This window comes from Podarcis melisellensis (assembly GCF_964234715.1).
Source record: "Podarcis melisellensis genome assembly, chromosome: 9".
Lineage (NCBI taxonomy): Eukaryota > Metazoa > Chordata > Lepidosauria > Squamata > Lacertidae > Podarcis > Podarcis melisellensis.
The window spans coordinates 36,748,269-36,768,213 of record NC_138541.1 but is presented as its reverse complement, the minus strand read 5'-3'; the positions used below and the strand labels follow the sequence as shown (position 1 = coordinate 36,768,213).

The window sequence follows — 19,945 nt, the reverse complement described above, 5'->3', positions numbered from 1 at the left end:
TAGATGCAGTATTAAATTAGAATATCATAAAACAACAATCACAGCATAAAAGCAGAAGTAGACAGTTGAAACCAGACCTAGTAATGCTTCAAGTAGACCCAAGAAATCAATGGGCCAAACGTTATGTTTTATGGCTGTTCAATTTCAATAGGTTTACTCTAAGTCTGTCCAACTATGAATGAACCAGGTTTCAACATTTAAAATGAACATTTAAAAAATATTTATAATGAACACTCCCAGGAGCACTTTTTGTTCTGACGTCATATACATGGATTTATATCGGAGCCAGGGTGGAGCCACAAGCTGCCATATTCAATGCAAATTTGGGATCAGTGTCTTCCAACCAAGGCTCCTTGCTGTACATTGGTACATCAGTAGTGTGTAGGTATAATCAGGGCTGGAAGCAGGTCTGAAGGCCCTTCAGTGTTAGTTTGTTTCTGTACCTGGCCTGGTGGGTGCTGGCACTCACAGTGACATGTAGTTACGAAATAACTTGATTTCATGGATGACAGGGAAATTTGCAGCTACCTCCAGGGGGTGGCATACAATAATTTGGTTAAATGTGCAGCAGCCCAGGCTGCTGTGTATCCATCTAACAGCAGACTTGCCTTTTTTCAAGGGCCTTTCATACAGAGTCACTTTATCTAGCAACAATTTCCTTCTAAGAATCTTCTCCACCTCGTGAGTTGAGTCCCCATTGGTGCTTCATCAGCCCTCTCAGACACACTCCTAGGCTGTTGTTCCTTTTCTGTTTCTGTCTGCCTCTTGCCATCCCTTTTCCAGCAAGTCAACCCTTCTTAGGTCAGAGCTACAGGTGTTCCCAATGCTCCACAGTCCCATTACATTACCCACCCTTTTGGGAGGTGGGGAGTCTAATTCTTACATCCAGCTAATCCAAACGATAGTCCTCAACTCAGCAGGGTGCTCTGTGCTCTTGCTGCAATTGTCTAGTTATATTTGTCTCGGGGCCCTAAAGAGTCCTGAACCAGTTGCTTATTCTCCTGCATTGATGGTGCTACTTCAGATGTAGCTGTATGCTCCCATCTATGGAACTCACTCCCTTGATTCATTGACTTTGCAAGGTATTGTGTCGTCTTCTGAATCTGTGCCATCTATAAAGTTTGTGCATGACTACAAGACATTGATGTCTTAACTTCTTTGCATCTCTGAGAACTGGTTTTGTCAGTGAGAAAAAATTATTTGGCCGGTACACTGATTTTGTGGCAAGCTGTTGACCTGTTGTTCTGCAGGATCAGGGCCCTGGTATGGTTTGAGTCCATTTTAGTATAGGACAAAGTTATGCCCACCTAGAACTGGCAATGGTTGACACTCTGCTAAACTTTTGTGTATGAACCTTCTGTATTTTTGCTGCAATGTAACAGTTAGATGTTTCCACTTTCTCTGGTTTTTGCCTCAGACACTCCCTCACTTGCTATCCATGATTATTGTGCTCCTTTTGCCTCTGTGTGACTTTATGCTGATGGAGCTTCACTGCTGGGCTTACAGTGCTAAAAATATCAACTAATTCAGTAAATATGCGTAGGGTTTGTATATTTTACCGGTACATCTGCTCCATTCAACAATTCTATGGGGAAAGTAGTCTCATTTCCAAACATTACTATATATGGTATGTGGCACGTGGATGACTGCACAATAGATCTGTAGGCCATCATGACATAGGGGAGCATTCTGTCCCAGTTCTGCACAAAAGATAACAAATAGCTGTCAGTGAGAGATTCAAGTGTTCCGGTAGCCCATCTGAATGGTAGGGCATGGTGCAGGTTTTTCTTATCTCAAGTACATTGCAGTTCTTGTGGAATACTCACGATTAAAAATTTCACCCTTGATTAGTGAGACAGGAGTAAGGAGAACATGAACCGCGTTCACCTAGATTCAGGTAGGTAGCTGTGTTGGTCTGACGCAGTCGAAATACATTAAAAAAATAAAAAATTGTCCAGTAGCACCTTAGAGACCAACTAAGTTTGTTCTGGGTATAAGCTTTCGTGTTCATGCACACTTCTTCAGATACACTGAAACAGAAGTCCCCAGACCCTTCTATATAGTGGGAGGGTAGGGTGGGGTCTTCTCAGATTTTTGGCGTCTGCGCAGACATGGTTTTCGGCGTCTGCGCATGCGCAGACGCGATTTCTGGTGCCATCGAAGCGAGTCCCCACTCCGCGCTGCACCTGTTTAGCACAGTGAGTGGGGGCTCGCCAAGTGGATGGCTCGGTTCAGGGGCGGCTCGTGGGCCATTTAAATGACCCTCATGGGCTACAGGTTGCCGACCCCTGCTCCAGAGGATTACCATAGTGGCAAACCAACAGTTCTACAAATACTTTAGAGAGTGTTTGAGCTTCTTGGTCAGGCAGAAAGTGTGTCTCTCCCCACTTAGACAATGATCTGCTAGTACAGAATATTTATTGAGACTTGCTCTAGAGAGGACTACTTGCTTGTTTGATCACTGTGGGAGCTATGGCTATAACAGAAGTACAGTGGTACCTCAGGTTACAGACTCCGCTAACCCAGAAATAGTACCTCGGGTTAAGAACTTTGCTTCAGGATGAGAACACAAATCATGTGGCGGCAGTGGGAGGCCCCATTAACTAAAGTGGTAACTCAGGTTAAGAACAGTTTCAGGTTAAGAACAGACCTCCAGAACGAATTAAGTTCTTAACCCAAGGTACCACTGTAGTTCCGTGATTACAAGGATTGCATGTATTTTATGATTTCACCCCATCCTTAACAGTTGTGGACCATCTAGGCTAGTAGAGTTTGTTTGTGGGAGTCATGTCTTCCCATCCAGAGCAGCCATATCCTGGAAGAGGAAAACACCTACCTCAGCTCCCAGCCTCTGTTCCCCTTGTCTCAACACCCACCATGTCATCCTTCTGTTCTCCTCCTTTGTCTGACTCAGCTTGCCACTGCATACCTGAGCCCAGCAGTGCTTAAGGAGTCAGTCATGACCCTAGCTACAAGACTTGGACTTCTTTGAAGGTGGTAGTTCTAGCAAGATTCCTGCTTCATTTTCAGCAGTGGTTCCTTCTAGTGTCAGAGTTATGATTAAATTGTCAACATGTTATCTCTCAGCCTCAGAGTTCTTGTTGGGATTATCAATGCCTGACAGAGCATCAGAATTTGTGTGTTGTTTTCCTGGGTGATGTGCAATCTGGTACTGGAACTGGAACAGAGCCAGGTGCTCAAGCCAGCACAGCAACTGTCCCTGTGGCCCGTAGAAGTTATGAAGCCATCAAAGTGAATTGCGAACTGCCCTTAGCAGGCATTATTTTACCAAGAGGAAATGAAAATGCTTAGTAAATATCACTACAACTAGCGGGTCTTTCTTTGTAGTGAGGTAGTTCCTTTCCACTTTGATGGGCACCTTCCTAGCATATGCAACCACTCTCTTCATATCAGCACCGTACTGTGCTAGTTGGACCACAGCAATACCTGACACTGGCGTCTGTATCCAGGATAAATGTTAGCTGGAGGTCTGGGTAAGCCAGAATTGGTGCAGACATGAGCCTTTGCTTTAACTCTAGGAACAATTCTTGGCTGGCTGTGGTCCCCTGGAACTTTTGCCCCTTGTCTGACAATTTGTGTAATGGCTGGGCAAAAGTGCCAAAGTTAGCAATAAATCTTCTATAGTATGCAAGTAGATCAGCAAAACTCTGTTTCTCAGCAACTGAGTGTGATGTTGGCTGAGACTGGGTTGCTTCTAGTTGCTTTGTCAGAGTCCGTTCCTATTGCATCTTGGTCTAGGTGCTTCATCACAGAACAAATTATATTTTGCTGGTTTCACCTTTAAGTTAGCTTGACAAAGATTCTCTAGTATTGCTGTCATTTTCTGCAGATGTTCTTCAAAAGATATTCCAATGACAATTATGTCATCAAGGTAAACCAGACGATATGTGCCCTGTAGGTCTGCCAAGACAACTTCCATCAATCTTTGAAACATAACTGGAGCACTGCAGAGTCCAAAGGGCAAAGCATTAAATTGTGCTTCATGGTAAATGCTGTCTTGGGTCGGTCATTAGGATGTACCTCTGTTTGCCAGTCGCCATTGGCCAAATCCAGGGTAGAGAAGAAACAGGCACTTCCAAGCAGGTCTAGAGTGTGATCCAATCCAATAGAACACATCACAGCGGGTCAGAGTGCCACCCACAAATGCATGGAATATAAGAATAACTTTGCTGGAGTCAGATCAAAATTCTGTCTGGTTCAGCACTTCACTGATTAGGTTGATAATGGTTTATTTGTGTGTTTTTAATTTATTAAATTGGTCAGTTGCTTTATCTTGCCCAGGGCAACCCAAAGCGACTTACAACCAAATAAATGCCACATCTATACATTAAAACCAGGAGGAAAGAAATGCATTAAAAACATCCCATTCCAGACCTTCCACAGGGCAATCATTGGGAGAGGGTAGGCCTGTTTCACAGTAATATCGCTTAGCTGTTGAAAATCCATACATATATTTGAATTCTCCCATCTTTGTTCCTTACCAAGACTTCTGCTGCAGCTCGGGGACTTAATGGATGTTTCTTGTTTCCATCATCATCTGCTGTTGCTGACTGAAATCTGCCTGATAATATACTTGTATCCTCTACTACCCCAGTCTCACATGTCTTGTATCTCCTGCCTTGATCAGGCATTTGTCAACCCAGTACATCCCAGGTCATCATCCCTTTTGGAAAAACTATCACTGTAATCTTTCAACAGCTCCTCTCACTGCTTGCTATTGTTTTTATGACACACTCTCTTATTTCAGCCTCAGCCCCTGCACAAAGTGTACTATGTGCTACCTGTTCTTTGTCTTCCTATGAGGGTTATCTTGGTGTTCCTGCCTTGGCGTGATAGCAGTGTCTGGCTGTACTGCCAATACCTCAAGGGCCTAATATTCATAAACCACCACGTCCATATGAAATGATCACAGATTCATGTCTTGATACACACTTGAGGCTCTTGTCACATTGGCCACTTGCACTGGGACTCAGATTAACTGATTCTTGGCTGTGGTTCACACAATCAGAATCTCATGTTGGCCTAGCAATATGGGGTCTGGCATGTCTTCCCTTCCTTCTCTGAGGTTTTCTTTCATCCTAAGTATAAGCAGTTCACTTCATGGGGACAGTGTCACTGTCTTCTCCACAGAAACTTCATCATCTCTGCTTTACCCTCATTGTTGTAGTGATAGGCATTCTATCCTTTATAATGTAGAGGCCTTGTCTAAAGCATCATATGTTTAAAGGAATTTGTCTCCACTAGGGCTTCCCGGATGGGTCTTCTGTGACTGAACTTCCACAAGGTAGACAACGTGTGCCCATGATGTGGGTAACTCTGTTATTTCTATGATGCTGAGCTTGGTCTGGTTTAGAACTTGAAGGCTTCCATTTCTGCCACCATCCTTTAGTTGTCCTTTTCCAGAATTGTGAATGTACAAGGATAGCTTGTGCTCCAGAAGCAATCAAAATATTACATGGAAGTCCATCTATTTTTGTAACAACATAGTATTTTGAGCTGCTCTCACTGGCCTGTAAGATACATTGTGGGGGTACTGATTTCTAGGTGGGAGTTTAGCCCATAGTTCCCACCCTGGAAAGTTTCCTGGCATCTTTCAATTATGTTGCTGTGGGTACTCATGTTTAAAATGACTTGTTCTGCCACAGTTCCAACATGGCTGCCACTGTAATTCTTTCCTGCTTGTAGTGGCACATGCTTTATCCTAGTGGCCTTGTCTCACTCGTTCTTTTTGAGACTGTGTGGTTCCCTTGCTGCTTTCAGTTCACTGATGTCACACAGCATTGCTGTCATGCCTTCAAAGAGTTCTTTGAGATTTGAGCCCTATGTCTTCCATGTACATGAACAACATCTGTTTTGGTCTCACACACTTGTCTTGTTGGAGCTGTGCTGTTGTCAGCTGCTTCTGTGGCTTGTTCTAACTTTGTATCTTCTTGTAACCCCTTTAGTTTCTTCTTAAGTAGAACTATTCTGAGTTCCTTCTCAGACCTATGAGCCACAATTTGATCTCAGGCCAGCAGGTTCCTCATGCTGCCATCTTAGCCAGGGTATATCCAAAACCTTGGACAGATTTCTTTTCCTCCACTTTCCTCTTACCAAAAACTATTCAATTCCACTCAGGTTCTGTTGTTCTGTCCAGTGATTGATATAAAGCATTCCTGACAGAAGTGTAGGTTCCCAGATCCCTTATGTTAGTCCTTCAAATATCTCCTGGGCTTTGCCTTGTAGTAGAAGGCCAAGGAAATCAAATTTGGTGGCATCGTTCCAGTTATTTATGTGTGCAGCTCATTCAAAGTGATTGATCCAGTTGGCCCAGCTTGGGCTATTTCCAGTATATGCCTCTGGCATCAGAATAGGTTGTTGCAACAGCTTGTCTCCATTGCCCTGTTCAGTTTCACCAGCAGAATTTTGGGGTATGTTCAGTTAGTGGTCCATTTCCACAAATTGCATCACTATCACAACTGTAAGAAATTTACAAATCATTGGCAATAGGTACGGCCAGCATTGAAGGTGATTGCTGAAGCTATTTCATTGTTAGTAATCTCTGTATTAACCCTGGTGGGTGCCAGGGATCACAGTTGATTAAGTGGGTCATGTGAACAGAGAAACTTGCAGCCACATAGGGACCACGAGAATCATAGAACTGGAAGGGACCACAAGTGTCATCTCGTCCAACTCCTTGCAACGTAGGAATCTTTTTGCTCAAACCCATGACCCTGAGATTAAGATTCTCATGCTCAACCAATTGGCAGATAAAAGAACTAAGTTACAAGTGCAACAGTCCAGACTTTTATGTTTTATCAGTTCAGCAATAGGCCTGGAGCAGTGTCAGCACAATTTGATGCCTTCCTTCATTTCAAGGGCCTTTTTCACAGTCTATCAACTATCCAAGGGCTACTTTTCTTTCCAAACGGCCAGCATAAATCTCCATCTTTGAGTCCATTGGTGCTTCACATGTCAGGCATGATGGGACTTGTTGTCCAACAATATCTGGAGGACCACATGTTTCCCATTCCTGCTTTAGAAGTTACATCCATAATGTTTTACTGTTATTTAGTTTAACTGCTCCATTTCTGTAGGATGTTAGGTTTGCTTCATCTAAGAGGGAGAAATTGATTATAGGCCTAAACAATCAAGAAGCACCTAAATAAACCTGTTTTGCTGCATGCCGTGGATTGAAAAAACTGGGATTATCAAAGCAGGTCCTACATATAATATTGGTTGATGGGCTGGATTCATGGGACACAAATCATGCAGATCTGATACAACACAAAATGTATACTTTTTCTAGGTAGGAAGCCTGGTTGGAATCTCATCATTCTTCAAAGACTAACATTTATTATGGCTAAATATGTTCTATCTCTAGAAGGCCACAGAAACTAATGGATTCTTTCTGTTTTGCAATATACTGCAGAGAAATTGTATAGTGAAATAGGAGTTCCTCTATGTCAGTTTTTAGATACGCTCTCAAAATCTCAATTTCCTCATGCCTTTCATGGTTTCAGAAAAGCGGGGGGAGGTTCAGGAAGGCCTCTTATTCAACCTCCATACGTTGATTATATGACCTTTGACTCTGTCATGGGTCATAAGCTGGGGCAGTGCCTTGAAAGGACATGTCTAAGAGTGAGCAATGCCTATTCCACATGGAGTGTTCTGTTTTAGTGCATTAGCCTAGAAGTACTAGTAGCTTCCTAATCCTCTCTTGTTTGACTCTGCTTGTTAACCCCAAGCAATCCTCTCAGGGGCTGAGAAAGCAGCTGTCTTTGGTGAAGAAAACACAGCCCAGCAAAACAAAAATCTCAAACCTTCCCTTTTGACTTTATATCATCATACCTTTTGGGGAAGTATTACTAATACAGTGAAATATAAGTTGTGATATGGCCATCAGAATTATTAAAAGGTAGATTTCTCTGACATTTATGGGAATAGGAGTGTGCTTGCAAACTAAAGGCAGAAAGACAACTGGAAACCTTTTCCCTGAACCCCTGGGAACAGTGCCATATTTGAAGTACATCGAGTGAGCAGGAGAGAGAGATCTCACATATGCATTGTAAGTGGTCAATCAGGTGCGCAGTGCATACTAAATATAGCAGTGAACATTACAACTCACAAAACTAGGCACAAAGCAATTGAAAGCAACAATAAATCAGCTTTGTTAGATCTGCTGTGCCTGTGCTCTTATGTCACTTGTTAATGTTTGAGTACTGCCGACACATAAATGAAATCATATTTTTTTTCTGCCTGACCTCTGATGTAAGCACTGTAAACATCATTAAGAATTGTGAAACAGCTTGGACAAAAGTTTTGCCCTATCTTCTCCTTATGACACCATGAAAAAAATCCTTCCAGTAGCACCTTAAAGACCAACTAAGTTAGTTCTTGGTATGAGCTTTCGTGTGCATGCACACTTCTTCAGATACATGCACACGAAAGCTCATACCAAGAACTACCTTAGTTGGTCTTTAAGGTGCTACTGCAAGGAATTTTTTTTGTTTTGACTATGGCAGACCAACACGGCTACCTATCTGTAACTGGAATTATGACACCATGGTTGTCGTTCACAGCTCTTGGAATGGAGTGAGGTATAAATTGAATGAACGAACAGCTAAGCATAAACTTTAAAACTTTTTGTTTTTAGATATGTTCAGTAGTTTCATATAACATACTTAATTTCTTACTTTTTTTTACAGTCAAAAGACCTGTCTATTTTGTCATTGATCAGGACTTCCATTTTAGGAAAGCAATTGAAAATAAAACTGCCAGGGTCATAATGCTATTATACCACTGCCTAGTCTCAACAAGAATATTGCTGATCTAGAAACAGGGCAGAAAAGGGGGAGCAAGATTATCAGGGATTGCAGAAGGGAAAGATTACAATGTTTAGGAGCTTCTTAATTTGGGGGGGGGAGGGAGGTGAGTAAGGGGGGGACCAATGTTTATATAATTATGTATACGTGGTGAATAGAGAAGTTTCTCCCTCTCTCATAAAACTAGAATCAGGAAGCATCCAGTGAAGGCAGAAGGAAAGACTTCTTCACAAAGTGCATAGTTATGGAATTTGCTAGATGTAGTAATAGCACCAGCTTAGATTAAAAAAGGATGAGACAAGTTCATAATGGATCAGGCTATCAGTGACTGCTAGTCATGATGGTATAAAGGTATAAAGTCTATTTCCAAGTTCAGCAGCAGAATGCCTCTGAATACAAATGGTTGAGAAATAACATAAGGAGAAAGCTCTTGTCTTCGCATCCTGCTTTTGGCTTCCCAGAGACAACTAAGTTGGCCACTTTGTGGAAGAAGGCAGTGCTAATGGTCAACAATGGTCAAAACAATTTCACTGTTCTACATAGTTGTTTGATGATAAATCGTTTTCTCATTTTGTACTTTTCTGTTGTGAACTGCCTTGGGATCTTCGGATGAAGGGCGGTATACAAATTTAATAAATAATAAAAACTTGGAACCCAGTGAAGATGCAGTACCAACACAGGTTCTCTGAACACAAGTACATTCAGCAATGAATAGGTTGCTATATGCTCATTCCTATGACCAGTTACTCAACATGACCTCTTGACAGAACTAATGTTTTCTACATCTGCTGCCATTACCTTGATGGTCCACAACCAAATCCTAACAGTTGTGAGCCACTGATTTGTAGTCCAGGATGGGTGAGTTAGTGATCCGCAGGCTCATGCATACCAGATGTGTGCCTGCAACAGACATTTTTTCCTAGCTGCTTCCTGTTTGGCATATCCTTTGCCAAAACCTAAAATCCACTTTTAAATTTCCTTGAGTTTAAAAATTGCCTTGTGGTTTGCTGTTAGCTGCAGAAAAGGAAATGTCCAGAAAGCTTTTAGTGTGGGTGTACCTTACCTCATTGGAACATGGCCAGAGGGCCTAGAACTGTGACCTAAATATTACTAATAATCCAAATTCTGCAATAAGAAGACATTTTGCAAAAAAATATATATGCATAAGCCTAATCAATTATATTACAGTGGTACCTCAGGTTAAGTACTTAATTCGTTCCAGAGGTCCGTACTTAACCTGAAACTGTTCTTAACCTGAAGCACCACTTTAGCTAATGGGGCCTCCTGCTGCTGCCACGCCACCGGAGCACGATTTCTATTCTCATCCTGAAGCACAGTTCTTAACCTGAAGCACTATTTCTCCACTATTTAGTGGAGTCTGTAACCTGAAGCGTATGTAACCCGAGGTACCACTGTATTGTACTGCAGAGTGTATGTGAACAGTATTGCAGAATTTGAAAAGTATTCTTTCCCTTAGTTTCTGGGATTGAGGAAGTAACATTGAAACTCACAGAACAGTTTGGAGCAATTGGTGGGCAAAACAAGAGAGTCCAGGGCAGGGGGGTGGCTGAGGGCAGAAAAAAATGCAGAAGCGATATCCTGACTCCTAAAACTCCCTTTATTACTTCTGCCTTTATCTGATGTCTAAGCCTTTAATAGAAGCTGCCAACACTCCATATGTTTGTGTTTTTTAAAGTGATAGCTAGGGTACTTTAAATTGCTTTTACTGATGCCTGCAAGGAAAGGAAACCATATTGGTTCCCCAGCTTCCAAAATGTGGACACCGTAATATTCACAGGACTTGCAACAGAATGTTGCAGTTTAGAAGACTCTTGTTCAAGCCATGTCTTTTTCCAGAATTCCCCCATTCCTTTCCTTACCACCTACTGTAGTGTTCTCTTTCTTTGCCTTAAAAGTCAGTCTTGCATTATTTGGCCACTGAAGCCCTTTCTCATTTGGCAGTTTTGTTTTTTCTCTTTGATTTCCACTCCGCCCCCCAAAAAAGGTGTGTGTGTGCTCTTGCAAACCTTAGGATATCTCTGAGCCTACTGAGCCTCTTGTGCATGGAAAGGACCATTTGGGTGACATAAGCATCTACACTCAGAGAATGAGCTCACCATTATTACATATGTAGGAATGTTAAAATCAATTCAGAGCCCCTTCCTGATTGCATTGACTTCTTTTGAGTGCTGGTTCTATCTTAGAGGCATGCTTTATAGTTTATCCTCATTTTAACAGAGCTTTCTATTCGATAGACCCATGAAAACAAGAGCTTCAGTATCCAAAGAAGCATGGTAAAGCATTTTTATTTGTGCTGGCAAAACAACAAAAAGTGTGGGCTCCAGGAAGAGCAGTATTTACTCAAGGACAGGCAACCCAGTTATCCTTGGATTGCAGACCACAGCCAGACATTACAGGCTGAATACAAGCTGCTGCAAGGTGTGGCCCCTTTGCATTGCAGGAATCTTTTTGCTCACCATGGGGCTTGATTCCACAACCCTGCGATTGAGAGTCTCATGCTCTGTCACCTGAGCTATGGGGAGCCACAAATCATTACTCAGTACCTTTTGCCTCTTCTTTTCAAAACCGTTCTAGTTCTATGCATTTCATAGTAAGTTGCATGGATTTTAGAGGCAAAACAGTCTTAAGATAAAATAAGAATGATGTTGGCACAACATAATGGTGCCTAACTAGAGACCATAAACAACTGTTTGGTACATACTAGTGTTTTTTTTATGTTGATTTTTATTTTATTTTCCCCAATGAAAAGTTTTGCCGGCTTCATGACAAGATGAAATTATTCTAAAACGCATCAAAAAAATTTAAAAAGAGAGATATACTTCTTTTTTGTGGAAGATCAATATTCTTTTAGTTCAAGTGGTCAGGTAATCAAACCTTGCAACACTGTGCTCCAGTTTCACTGCCCACCCATAAAACAGATATAAACTTGAAAGGATACATTCTTGGAGATAAAGCTAGAACATATGGATTCTAGACATTTTCCCAAGAGGGGGAAAATATTTATTTTTCTTTGAAGTTGAGACTCATGTGATTCTAGATATGCCAAAGAGAACTCAAGCTGTTTCGTGGTATTTTCTGTCTCCTTGAGGACATACTGTAGTGGTATGTCCATTCCTATAAGTTGCCTGTACATAATTAGTGCTGATGAAGGCAAGGCCACACACAACTCGGAGTATGATTCCATCCCTTAAGTTTTGTTGGCTGGGCATGGCAGCAGTGCTCCTACACCAACTTGTGGTAATGGATACCCTACATGAGTACAGCTAGCTCCCTCTTCCAACCTTCACCAAACATACTGAGTTAGGGAGTGAGAGTGTAGGATGTACAATGTCACAAGCAGGGCTTTCCACTTCCCTTTATTCACCCATTAACATTTCATGTGACCAACACGAAAGGGCTTTGCTCTGCAGTCAGCCATGAAATACCACTAGAAGTATGTAACCCCATGAAGGGACAGCATGGGTCTTATCAGAGGGCTTTCCTCATTCTGCACCCCCCCCCCCACATCTAAAGAACTAGAAGCATGAAAGTGGGTGCTTTGGTGGTGTGGCCATGTGGGCTACTGTGAACAAAGGAACCTTTTTGTGCAATCAATGACTACTCAGCAGTTGGGGAAAACAGAGACACATCACAAGATGATTTAAAGAAGAAAGTATTCAACAGGTGCCAAAGAGACAATAGAAGTAGTGCCTGACTGATATGCAACAGGAATGACTTCTAAAAAGTAGGTGCTCCTGCCACAGATTCTGGCACAGCGTAAAAGAGACCTCCTGATAAGATGGTATCTGGAGGATGACGCCCTTTCTTGCAGAGAGCAGTGATCAGTTGGTTATACAAGGGATGTGATTTAGCAAATAACTGGGTGCTGGTGTAGCAATCCTGTTATCCAGCAGGTTGTAAAGTTGCCACATGTTCTACTTTGCAGAGGACAGTCCTCTCTTTGAAGGAATCCTCTGTTTGAAGTGCTGCCTGGTCTGTGTCCAACTTAAAGATAATGAAACAGAAACCTTGAAGTTGCTCATCAACAGTTGGCAGCACTTTGCCACACATTCTTCCCTGCTATGGTGAAATGCACTGTTATTTCTATTTAGAGCACAGTCCTTTTAAATGTGAATTTCTGCATATTAATTGGCAGCTGCAAATTTTATGCACATCTGCTGCACCTTTTTTTGTCCTCTTCTTTGGCGATGCACATTGTCAAAAAATTAGAAATGCAGGTGCCCACACTCAAAGGTTGTAGAAGTATTCCCCATTGAGGGAAAGTCAGGAAAGTATTCACTGTGTAGAAAGGGAGCATGGTATAGGTGTGCAGTGATGTGATGGGTGGATGGCAGTGCATTGTCCAAGGACACAGCCAAAGTGTAATGAGTGTTAGTTTTCGTTTCTGCAACTACAGTTCTTATGATTACATTGGCAATGGCAACCTGGTGTACCAGGGCCATAGAATAATATCAACTACTTACAGACTCCCTACAAAACAACAACATTCTTCTGGTAATGGAAAATAAATTTCTTATGAGTAAGCGTTCTAATATAAAGGTACAGATTTATTTTTATAATGCTTTTCCTAATAAGCCAATTGTAATTGCATTGAGCCTGTCCTGGTAATTTAAGACTGTCTTGATAATTTAAAACGATATCTTCTTGTAATAGGTATTGATAATGTACAGATAAAAAACAGAAGACAAATAAAATTCTGGGAAGCAGATAATTGGCTGATCTATCAGCCTTAGAAGTGTGTGTGTGTGTGTGTGAGAGAGAGAGAGAGAGAGAGAGAGAGAGAGAGAGAGAGAGAGAGAGAGAGAGAGAGACCAATAATATGTTGGCTATGTGAAAGTTAGCTTGGATTGCTAAAGGAGATAGTGGTATATATCAAGTAGAAAGGCATCCTTTCAGATGAAGAAATGAACCAAGTTGTTGGCCTGTTTTTCTTTAGAGACTTCCTTGTTTATTTTTGCAAGGTATTCTTGGAACTGATTTGCTAATAATAGAATCATAGGGTTGGGCATTGCTTCCTCTTGTCACATGATAGAACCACCCATTCAGCAATTCCCCACACGTTGGTTTAGGGAGCCACACAGAGTTCAGTGGCACAGCCTGTGCATGCCCAAGGTCCTAGCTTCAGTGAATCTGTGGCATGTCTAGATAAAATGAGGAGGACCATCAGCTCTAGGAGCCAAAAGTAGACTTCAGGCCTCCCTGTCCATGCTTTTTTTCCATCTGGAGCTCACAAGAACTCAGCTGTGACACCTCTCAGGTGGGCACCATTGCCATTCTGAGAGAACAAGGGAGGAGTTCATGGTGAGCTCTGGCACTTCTTTTACTAGAAAAATAGCACTGCCTATTTCACACCCTCCTTGAGTGTTTTTTTTTTAAATGATTTTTATTAAGTTTCCATTTACCGAATTACCAAATTACACATATCATACCAATTAGTCCAAATTATATCAATCCACATCATAAAGTCCAATTATTTTCTGGATTATAATTTTTTGTGGGGGGTACCCATGCTTCTCGATTGGCCGGAGTCCATACATCTATATTTCTGCTGCTTTCCTCCTCCTTGAGTGTTTTTGTGTGGCTGGACTTGGCTACTGCTTTTTGTTCACTTGGATAAAGAATGTGTGCGGAAACTAGCGTACTGTAAAGATAAAATTAAAACTGCGTGCTCCACTGACTTTTACCTCTGGGCCCACCCACCAGCGCCATGTGGCCCTCAGATGATTGCCCAGAAAGGAATGTGGCCCTTGGGCTGAATAGGGCTCCCCATCCTTGAGATAAAAGATCTTAAGACTAGGGCTGAGGAAGGCCTCTGCCTGAAGCCTTGGTGACCTACAGTCAGTAGACAATGCTGGGCAATATGGACCAATGATCTAGTGCTGCATAAGGCAGCTTCACATGCTGTGCTGTGCAGTCTAGGCCATTGTGCAAATGCAGAGAACAGGCACATACAAAAATGGCCACAGAACCAACTGTTCCAGGTGACTCCAGTTTGCAAGCCAACCAGTCCTCTGACTTTCATCCCCCAGGTGCATTTTAAACCAGCAAAAAAGGCTTCCCTCATCTTGTATTTAACTAGGTATGGGTTTGCCTCTCACACAGATTGCGCAGTAACTCTTCAACTTTGCTGAATATTGCTGGTGCATGATGGAACACGCTTGCGCACTCTTCTTACAAGTCAGTGCTCTCTGCACCTTCTTTCTCCCCTGGAAGAGAGACTGCAATCTGGTTGCCTTGGCGACCTTGGCAGGTTTAAATGAGTAGCTGCACTAAAAAAAAATCTTGCTTGCATCCAAGTGCATTGATGTTTTAATCTGAGTGGCCTTTAAAAAAAATTATAAAGGGCATTGTATTCTTCATGGCTCAACATTATTATGAGGTTGAAGTACTCTTGTGTCCATTCTGAGGGCCCACAAAGGTTTTCAATACAGTTCTGAGGAGGAGGAGACTCTTCGTTGGGCTGGGGAGATGAGGTGGTGTTTTAAGAAGCTGATTAGAGGATGAGGTCAGGTCAGGTTCTAGCTTCAAAACTGATTACAGGCTGTTGAATGTACTGAACCAGGGAACAGCTAGTTTTTCTTTATTATTTATTGGAATGAGTACAAAGTTAAAGTGAAGCTTTCATCTCGGGGTTCACCAGTCCTTGTTAAAGGCGGTGGTTTTGCCTTTTAAAAATTGTAACCTTCAAAAAACAATGTTTCCCAAACAAACAATTGCTCCTTACACTAGCCTGTGTGCTTCTTCAAGGTGGGGTATGTGGATGGTTTTTATTTTATTTTATTACACTATACTGCACTTCCATTCATCATGGAACCCAAAGCATCATAGACATGGTCCCCATCAATGCAGTGACCCAACCCAGACCTTCAGTAAGGTGTTGGCCTCACATGGCAGTAGATCATATCTTGAGCCTCATATACCTCCAGGTTATATCTTGGACTGTCAGTTATGAGAAGAAGTAGGGTTTGTCCATAACTCCTATGAAGCTGCCTCATACCAGGTTGGGCTACGTATCTGCCTAATCTAGAACTGCAGAGGTCTTTCACATCACGTGCTACCTGATCCTTTTAATTGGCAATGCCAGTGTTTGAGCCTTGGACCTTCTGCATGCAGAGCACATAGTCTACTACAGGATGTTGATTCCTCTCTCCTCTTTGCCCTGTCCCCATCCATAACAGGCAGCTTCTTTCCTGTGGACCCACCCTTCTTGTCCATTGGTTCCAGAGGGCTTCCAGATCCAGTATTGTATCAAATGTTAATCCTAGGAAGAGTAGACCCAGTAAAACTAACAGACATGACTAATGTAGGTCTGCTAATTTCAGTGGGTCTACTCGTGAGTATAATTTAGTTGGACACTTCATACTACTTGAAACAAAAATTTTCCCTGCCACAATTTAGCAACAACTAACTGGATCTCTCATAGCATTTAAATTGCAATTCAGCAAACGTCTAAATGAGACATATCTTGTTATTTTGCTGTTCTTCAGAGTTCTGCTTTTTATTAATTGATCCTGTTAATTGTCTGATACAGATTTATGTTTTGTATGTTTGGTGGAAGTATAAATGGGCTCAGTTAATAATTCTGTATCCAGGTATTCGGCCATTAATGTTACCAGAGTGATTTTTTAAACCACTTTTATTTACTGTATCATCACAGTATTCATGTCATTAGATTCTACCTTCCCCCAAATATTCTTGGTGACTCATGGTAGTATAGTATTTCCATGACTCTTTTTATTGTATGAGGTGTTCTCTTCTTAAAGCAATCCTGCTATTAAAGATATCTGGCGAAAAGAGATAGCATCCATTTAATTTTAATGTTACTATTGTTCTTTACTGCATTTTGATTGGCCAGCCTGGTGCACAAAAAAGTCCTTGGTCATATCTGTGTCTCTCTGAATGCCTATTGTGAGCAAGAGCAATCCAGGGTCACTGCCCTTTAAACACTGCCAGTCAGTTCTTGGGAGGGAGAAGATATGTTAGAACTGCCAGTGATGAGAAAATGTGGTTAAAGAAGCAAACAATTTTCAATTGAAAAATGACAGTTCTATTGGAAGTGCTCTTCATTTTAACTCCCCCCCCCCCTTTAGACTACAATCTTATGAAACAGCTAGTTTCTTTCTCTTCCAAGGAAGAACTGACTTGCTTTTTTATTTTAAACTGGGGGCAGGGAGAGATGAATCCATGTTCTTGGAGCCTGATATAATGATTTAGAAATAAACATCACATAGTCATAAATCTTAATATTTAGCAGTTAAGTGGCATTATGCCGGATTGAGTTATGTACAATTTCTGGGTGGGGTCCAAAATATTTCATGTCATGTCTGAATATAAGTAAAGAAAGAGGTCCCTGGGAAGTGGGATTAATTATGAAATCTGAGAATTGTAGCTTTGTGAGTGGAATGGGGTTCCTAACAACTCTCAGCACCCTTAACAAACTACAGCTCCCAGAATGCTTGGGGGGGGGGAGCTGCGACTGTTTAAAGTGGCATAATACTACTTCAAATGCATAGTGCTGATGGGGCTATAATGGCTAACTGTGATAGTCATATTGCAAATACATTTGCTTGTCCTTATTTCTCAAGTCAAGCATACAAATGGTTACATCAAAGCCCTAAAGGATGAGTGTTCTCTGCTTTTTCCTATATCACATACTGAAAATTTTCTCCTGTGCAATATCTAAAGCAGCATGTAAAAATAGTAAAACACATTACAGTAAGCCCCACAACTTACGTGGGGGCTATGTTCCGAAGATTGTGCCTAAAGCCAAAGTCACATATAGCCGGAACGTACTGGGTTCAGTTGGAGGTGGGATTGCCGACGTCTTTTTTCCTGGATGCTTACCCCCTTTCTGCCCCCTTTTTATTTTTTTATTTTTTTGCCAAGCATGTAAACCTGAATTTGCACGAGTTAATTGTGTAACTCATGAGGTTTCTGTATGAAACAATCTACAATTGAAGTACCGATATTTAGTGCAATACACTGTGGTTGGCGATATATGCCAAATCAGTATCAATGGTATTGGAATCTCTGGGTGAGGAAATAGGTTTTAAACATATGCTGAAAACGTAACATAGTTGGTGCTAAAGTTGTATCAAACTAATGTTTATTGAGAATCTTTTTGTTAACATCATAGGACCTCATTGAGTCCTATAGATACACTTAACTTGGACAGAACTTGAAATGAAAGTGATTCCCTTTGATTCTCCACAGATGGTACCCGGCAGGAAGAAGCTGAAGGTGAGCTTAGTGAGGAAGATCACTGGTTTGGAAACTCTTCAGAAACCCCATCAGAAGCATCCTATGGAGAAGTCCAGGAGAACTTCAAATTATCCTTTGAGGATAGGATCCAAGAACAGTCCACATCTCCAGACACTTCCCTGGGGAGTGCAACTCCTAGCAGCAACACCCTGGAGCTAGCAGCTGTTGAGAACGAGGCTCTGAGGGACGTGTTACAGAATAAAGAACACCTTTCCCCCAGTGTGTCTTCTGCATGTGAAGATGACACTCCTGGCCCCAATAAGCCACTGAGTAGTAACCTGAGACGTCTGCTGGAGGCTGGTTCTCTCAAGCTAGACACTAGTGTTGCAGTTAACGGCAGGGTTGAGTCCCCTGTAAATCTTGGCTCAAACATCTCCTTTTCTCCACCTACGCATCATGCTCAGCAGCTAAGTGTCCTTGCTAGAAAGCTGGCTGAAAAACAGGAACATAATGACCAATATGGTGCCAACAACCGGTTTATATGGAATCAAGGCAAGTGGCTGCCCAACTCGGCGCCATCTTGCGGTTTGTCCCCGGACTCAGCCATCCTAAAGTTGAAAGCAGCTGCCAATGCAGTCCTTCAAGACAAGTCGCTTTCTCGAACTGAAGATCCTATCAGGTTTGAAACCTTTTCTTCGCCATTTAGTTCCCAGTCTGCAAGCTCCACCTTAGCCGCACTATCAAAGAAAGTCAGTGAGAGAAGCATGACTCCTGGTCAGGACCACCCACCGCCAGCTAGCTCTTTTCTTTCTCTCGCCTCAATGACTTCTTCAGCAGCCCTTCTCAAGGAGGTCGCTGCAAGAGCTGCAGGCAGTCTTTTGGCTGAGAAGAAAAAGTCACTGGTTGCAGAAGATCCCCTGCAGCTTTCGGATATGAAGCAAGAGAAAGTAACTCCACCGCAGTCTTTGGAATTATTGTTACTCCCAGCCCCTAAAGGAAGAAGTTCTAAAACCTCTAATCCAGGTATGAGCTGTCATTCTGCTGAGAGTTAAAGCATCGTACGCATTTTCAGTTCTGCATTGTTTCAGAGCGTTAAGGAAACACAATGAAGCAGAAGGCAGTTAAAATAATGTATGTGATGGATCAGAATCCTTAGCCTCCTGCATGTTTGAAAGGAAACTGGAGTTTAATACAGTTCTCTCTGAAATCTGGGCTCATCCAAACCGAATTTAAAATAGTTTAAAAGACATTTTTAGGGGAGGAGATAAAAGAGTTCTTGTTAGATAGCATATATCAGTGAATGTGTGATTTTTTACTTAAAAGAGGCTAGGATGCATTTTAATAGCAGCCAAACGCCATATGACATCTCCCTCACCTTGTCAGCTCCTCGTCCTGTTCAGTTGTTTGTGTATAGTAAATAGAAAAGCAAGGTTCCTCTAGCCATGGAAGGGACTGTGCTTGCGTACACTTTAGGCCAAGGATGGGGGAACCTGTGACCCTCCAGATGTTGCTGTACCAACTCCCATCATCCCAACCAGCATGGCCAGTGGTTAGGGATGATGGGAGTTGTACGTCTCACAACATCTGGATGGCTTCAGGTTCTCCACCTTTCCTTTAGGCTCTTTTCACAGCTTCAGATGAATGTATGATTGTCAGGGGGAAGTTGCCATCTCCCTTCTTGATGAAACAAGGATTCCAAATGGCTGAACAGGGTTACAGCCTATTTGCAAAGCAGGGGGTTTAAAGCCCGTATAAGTTGTTCTCTTCTTCCTTTGAGGACAGAGTGCCTGCAGGTGCTACAAATGCTACAAAAATCACATTTAACTGTTACAAATGAGGTTAACCATATCACTAGGCAGAAGAAAATGAACAGGTTTTTCCTAATTATGCTCCGTAGA

At 42.0% G+C, this 19,945-nt stretch overlaps 1 protein-coding gene across 5 annotated transcripts in view; it reads left to right on the top strand.

Moving 5' to 3' along the window:
- ZNF827 (zinc finger protein 827) overlaps positions 1 to 19,945 on the top strand; it is a 112,064-nt gene that overhangs the window by 13,160 nt on the left and 78,959 nt on the right. For 3 of the 5 annotated variants that reach the window (XM_081925904.1, XM_081925907.1, XM_081925908.1), the window contains exon 2: positions 18,060 to 19,070. In XM_081925904.1, the coding sequence (XP_081782030.1) occupies positions 18,060 to 19,070 (1,011 nt within the window). Of the gene's footprint in view, positions 1 to 1,672; positions 1,898 to 18,059; positions 19,071 to 19,945 lie in introns of those variants that run through there. The other 2 variants (XM_081925905.1, XM_081925906.1) reach the window with 2 other exon arrangements.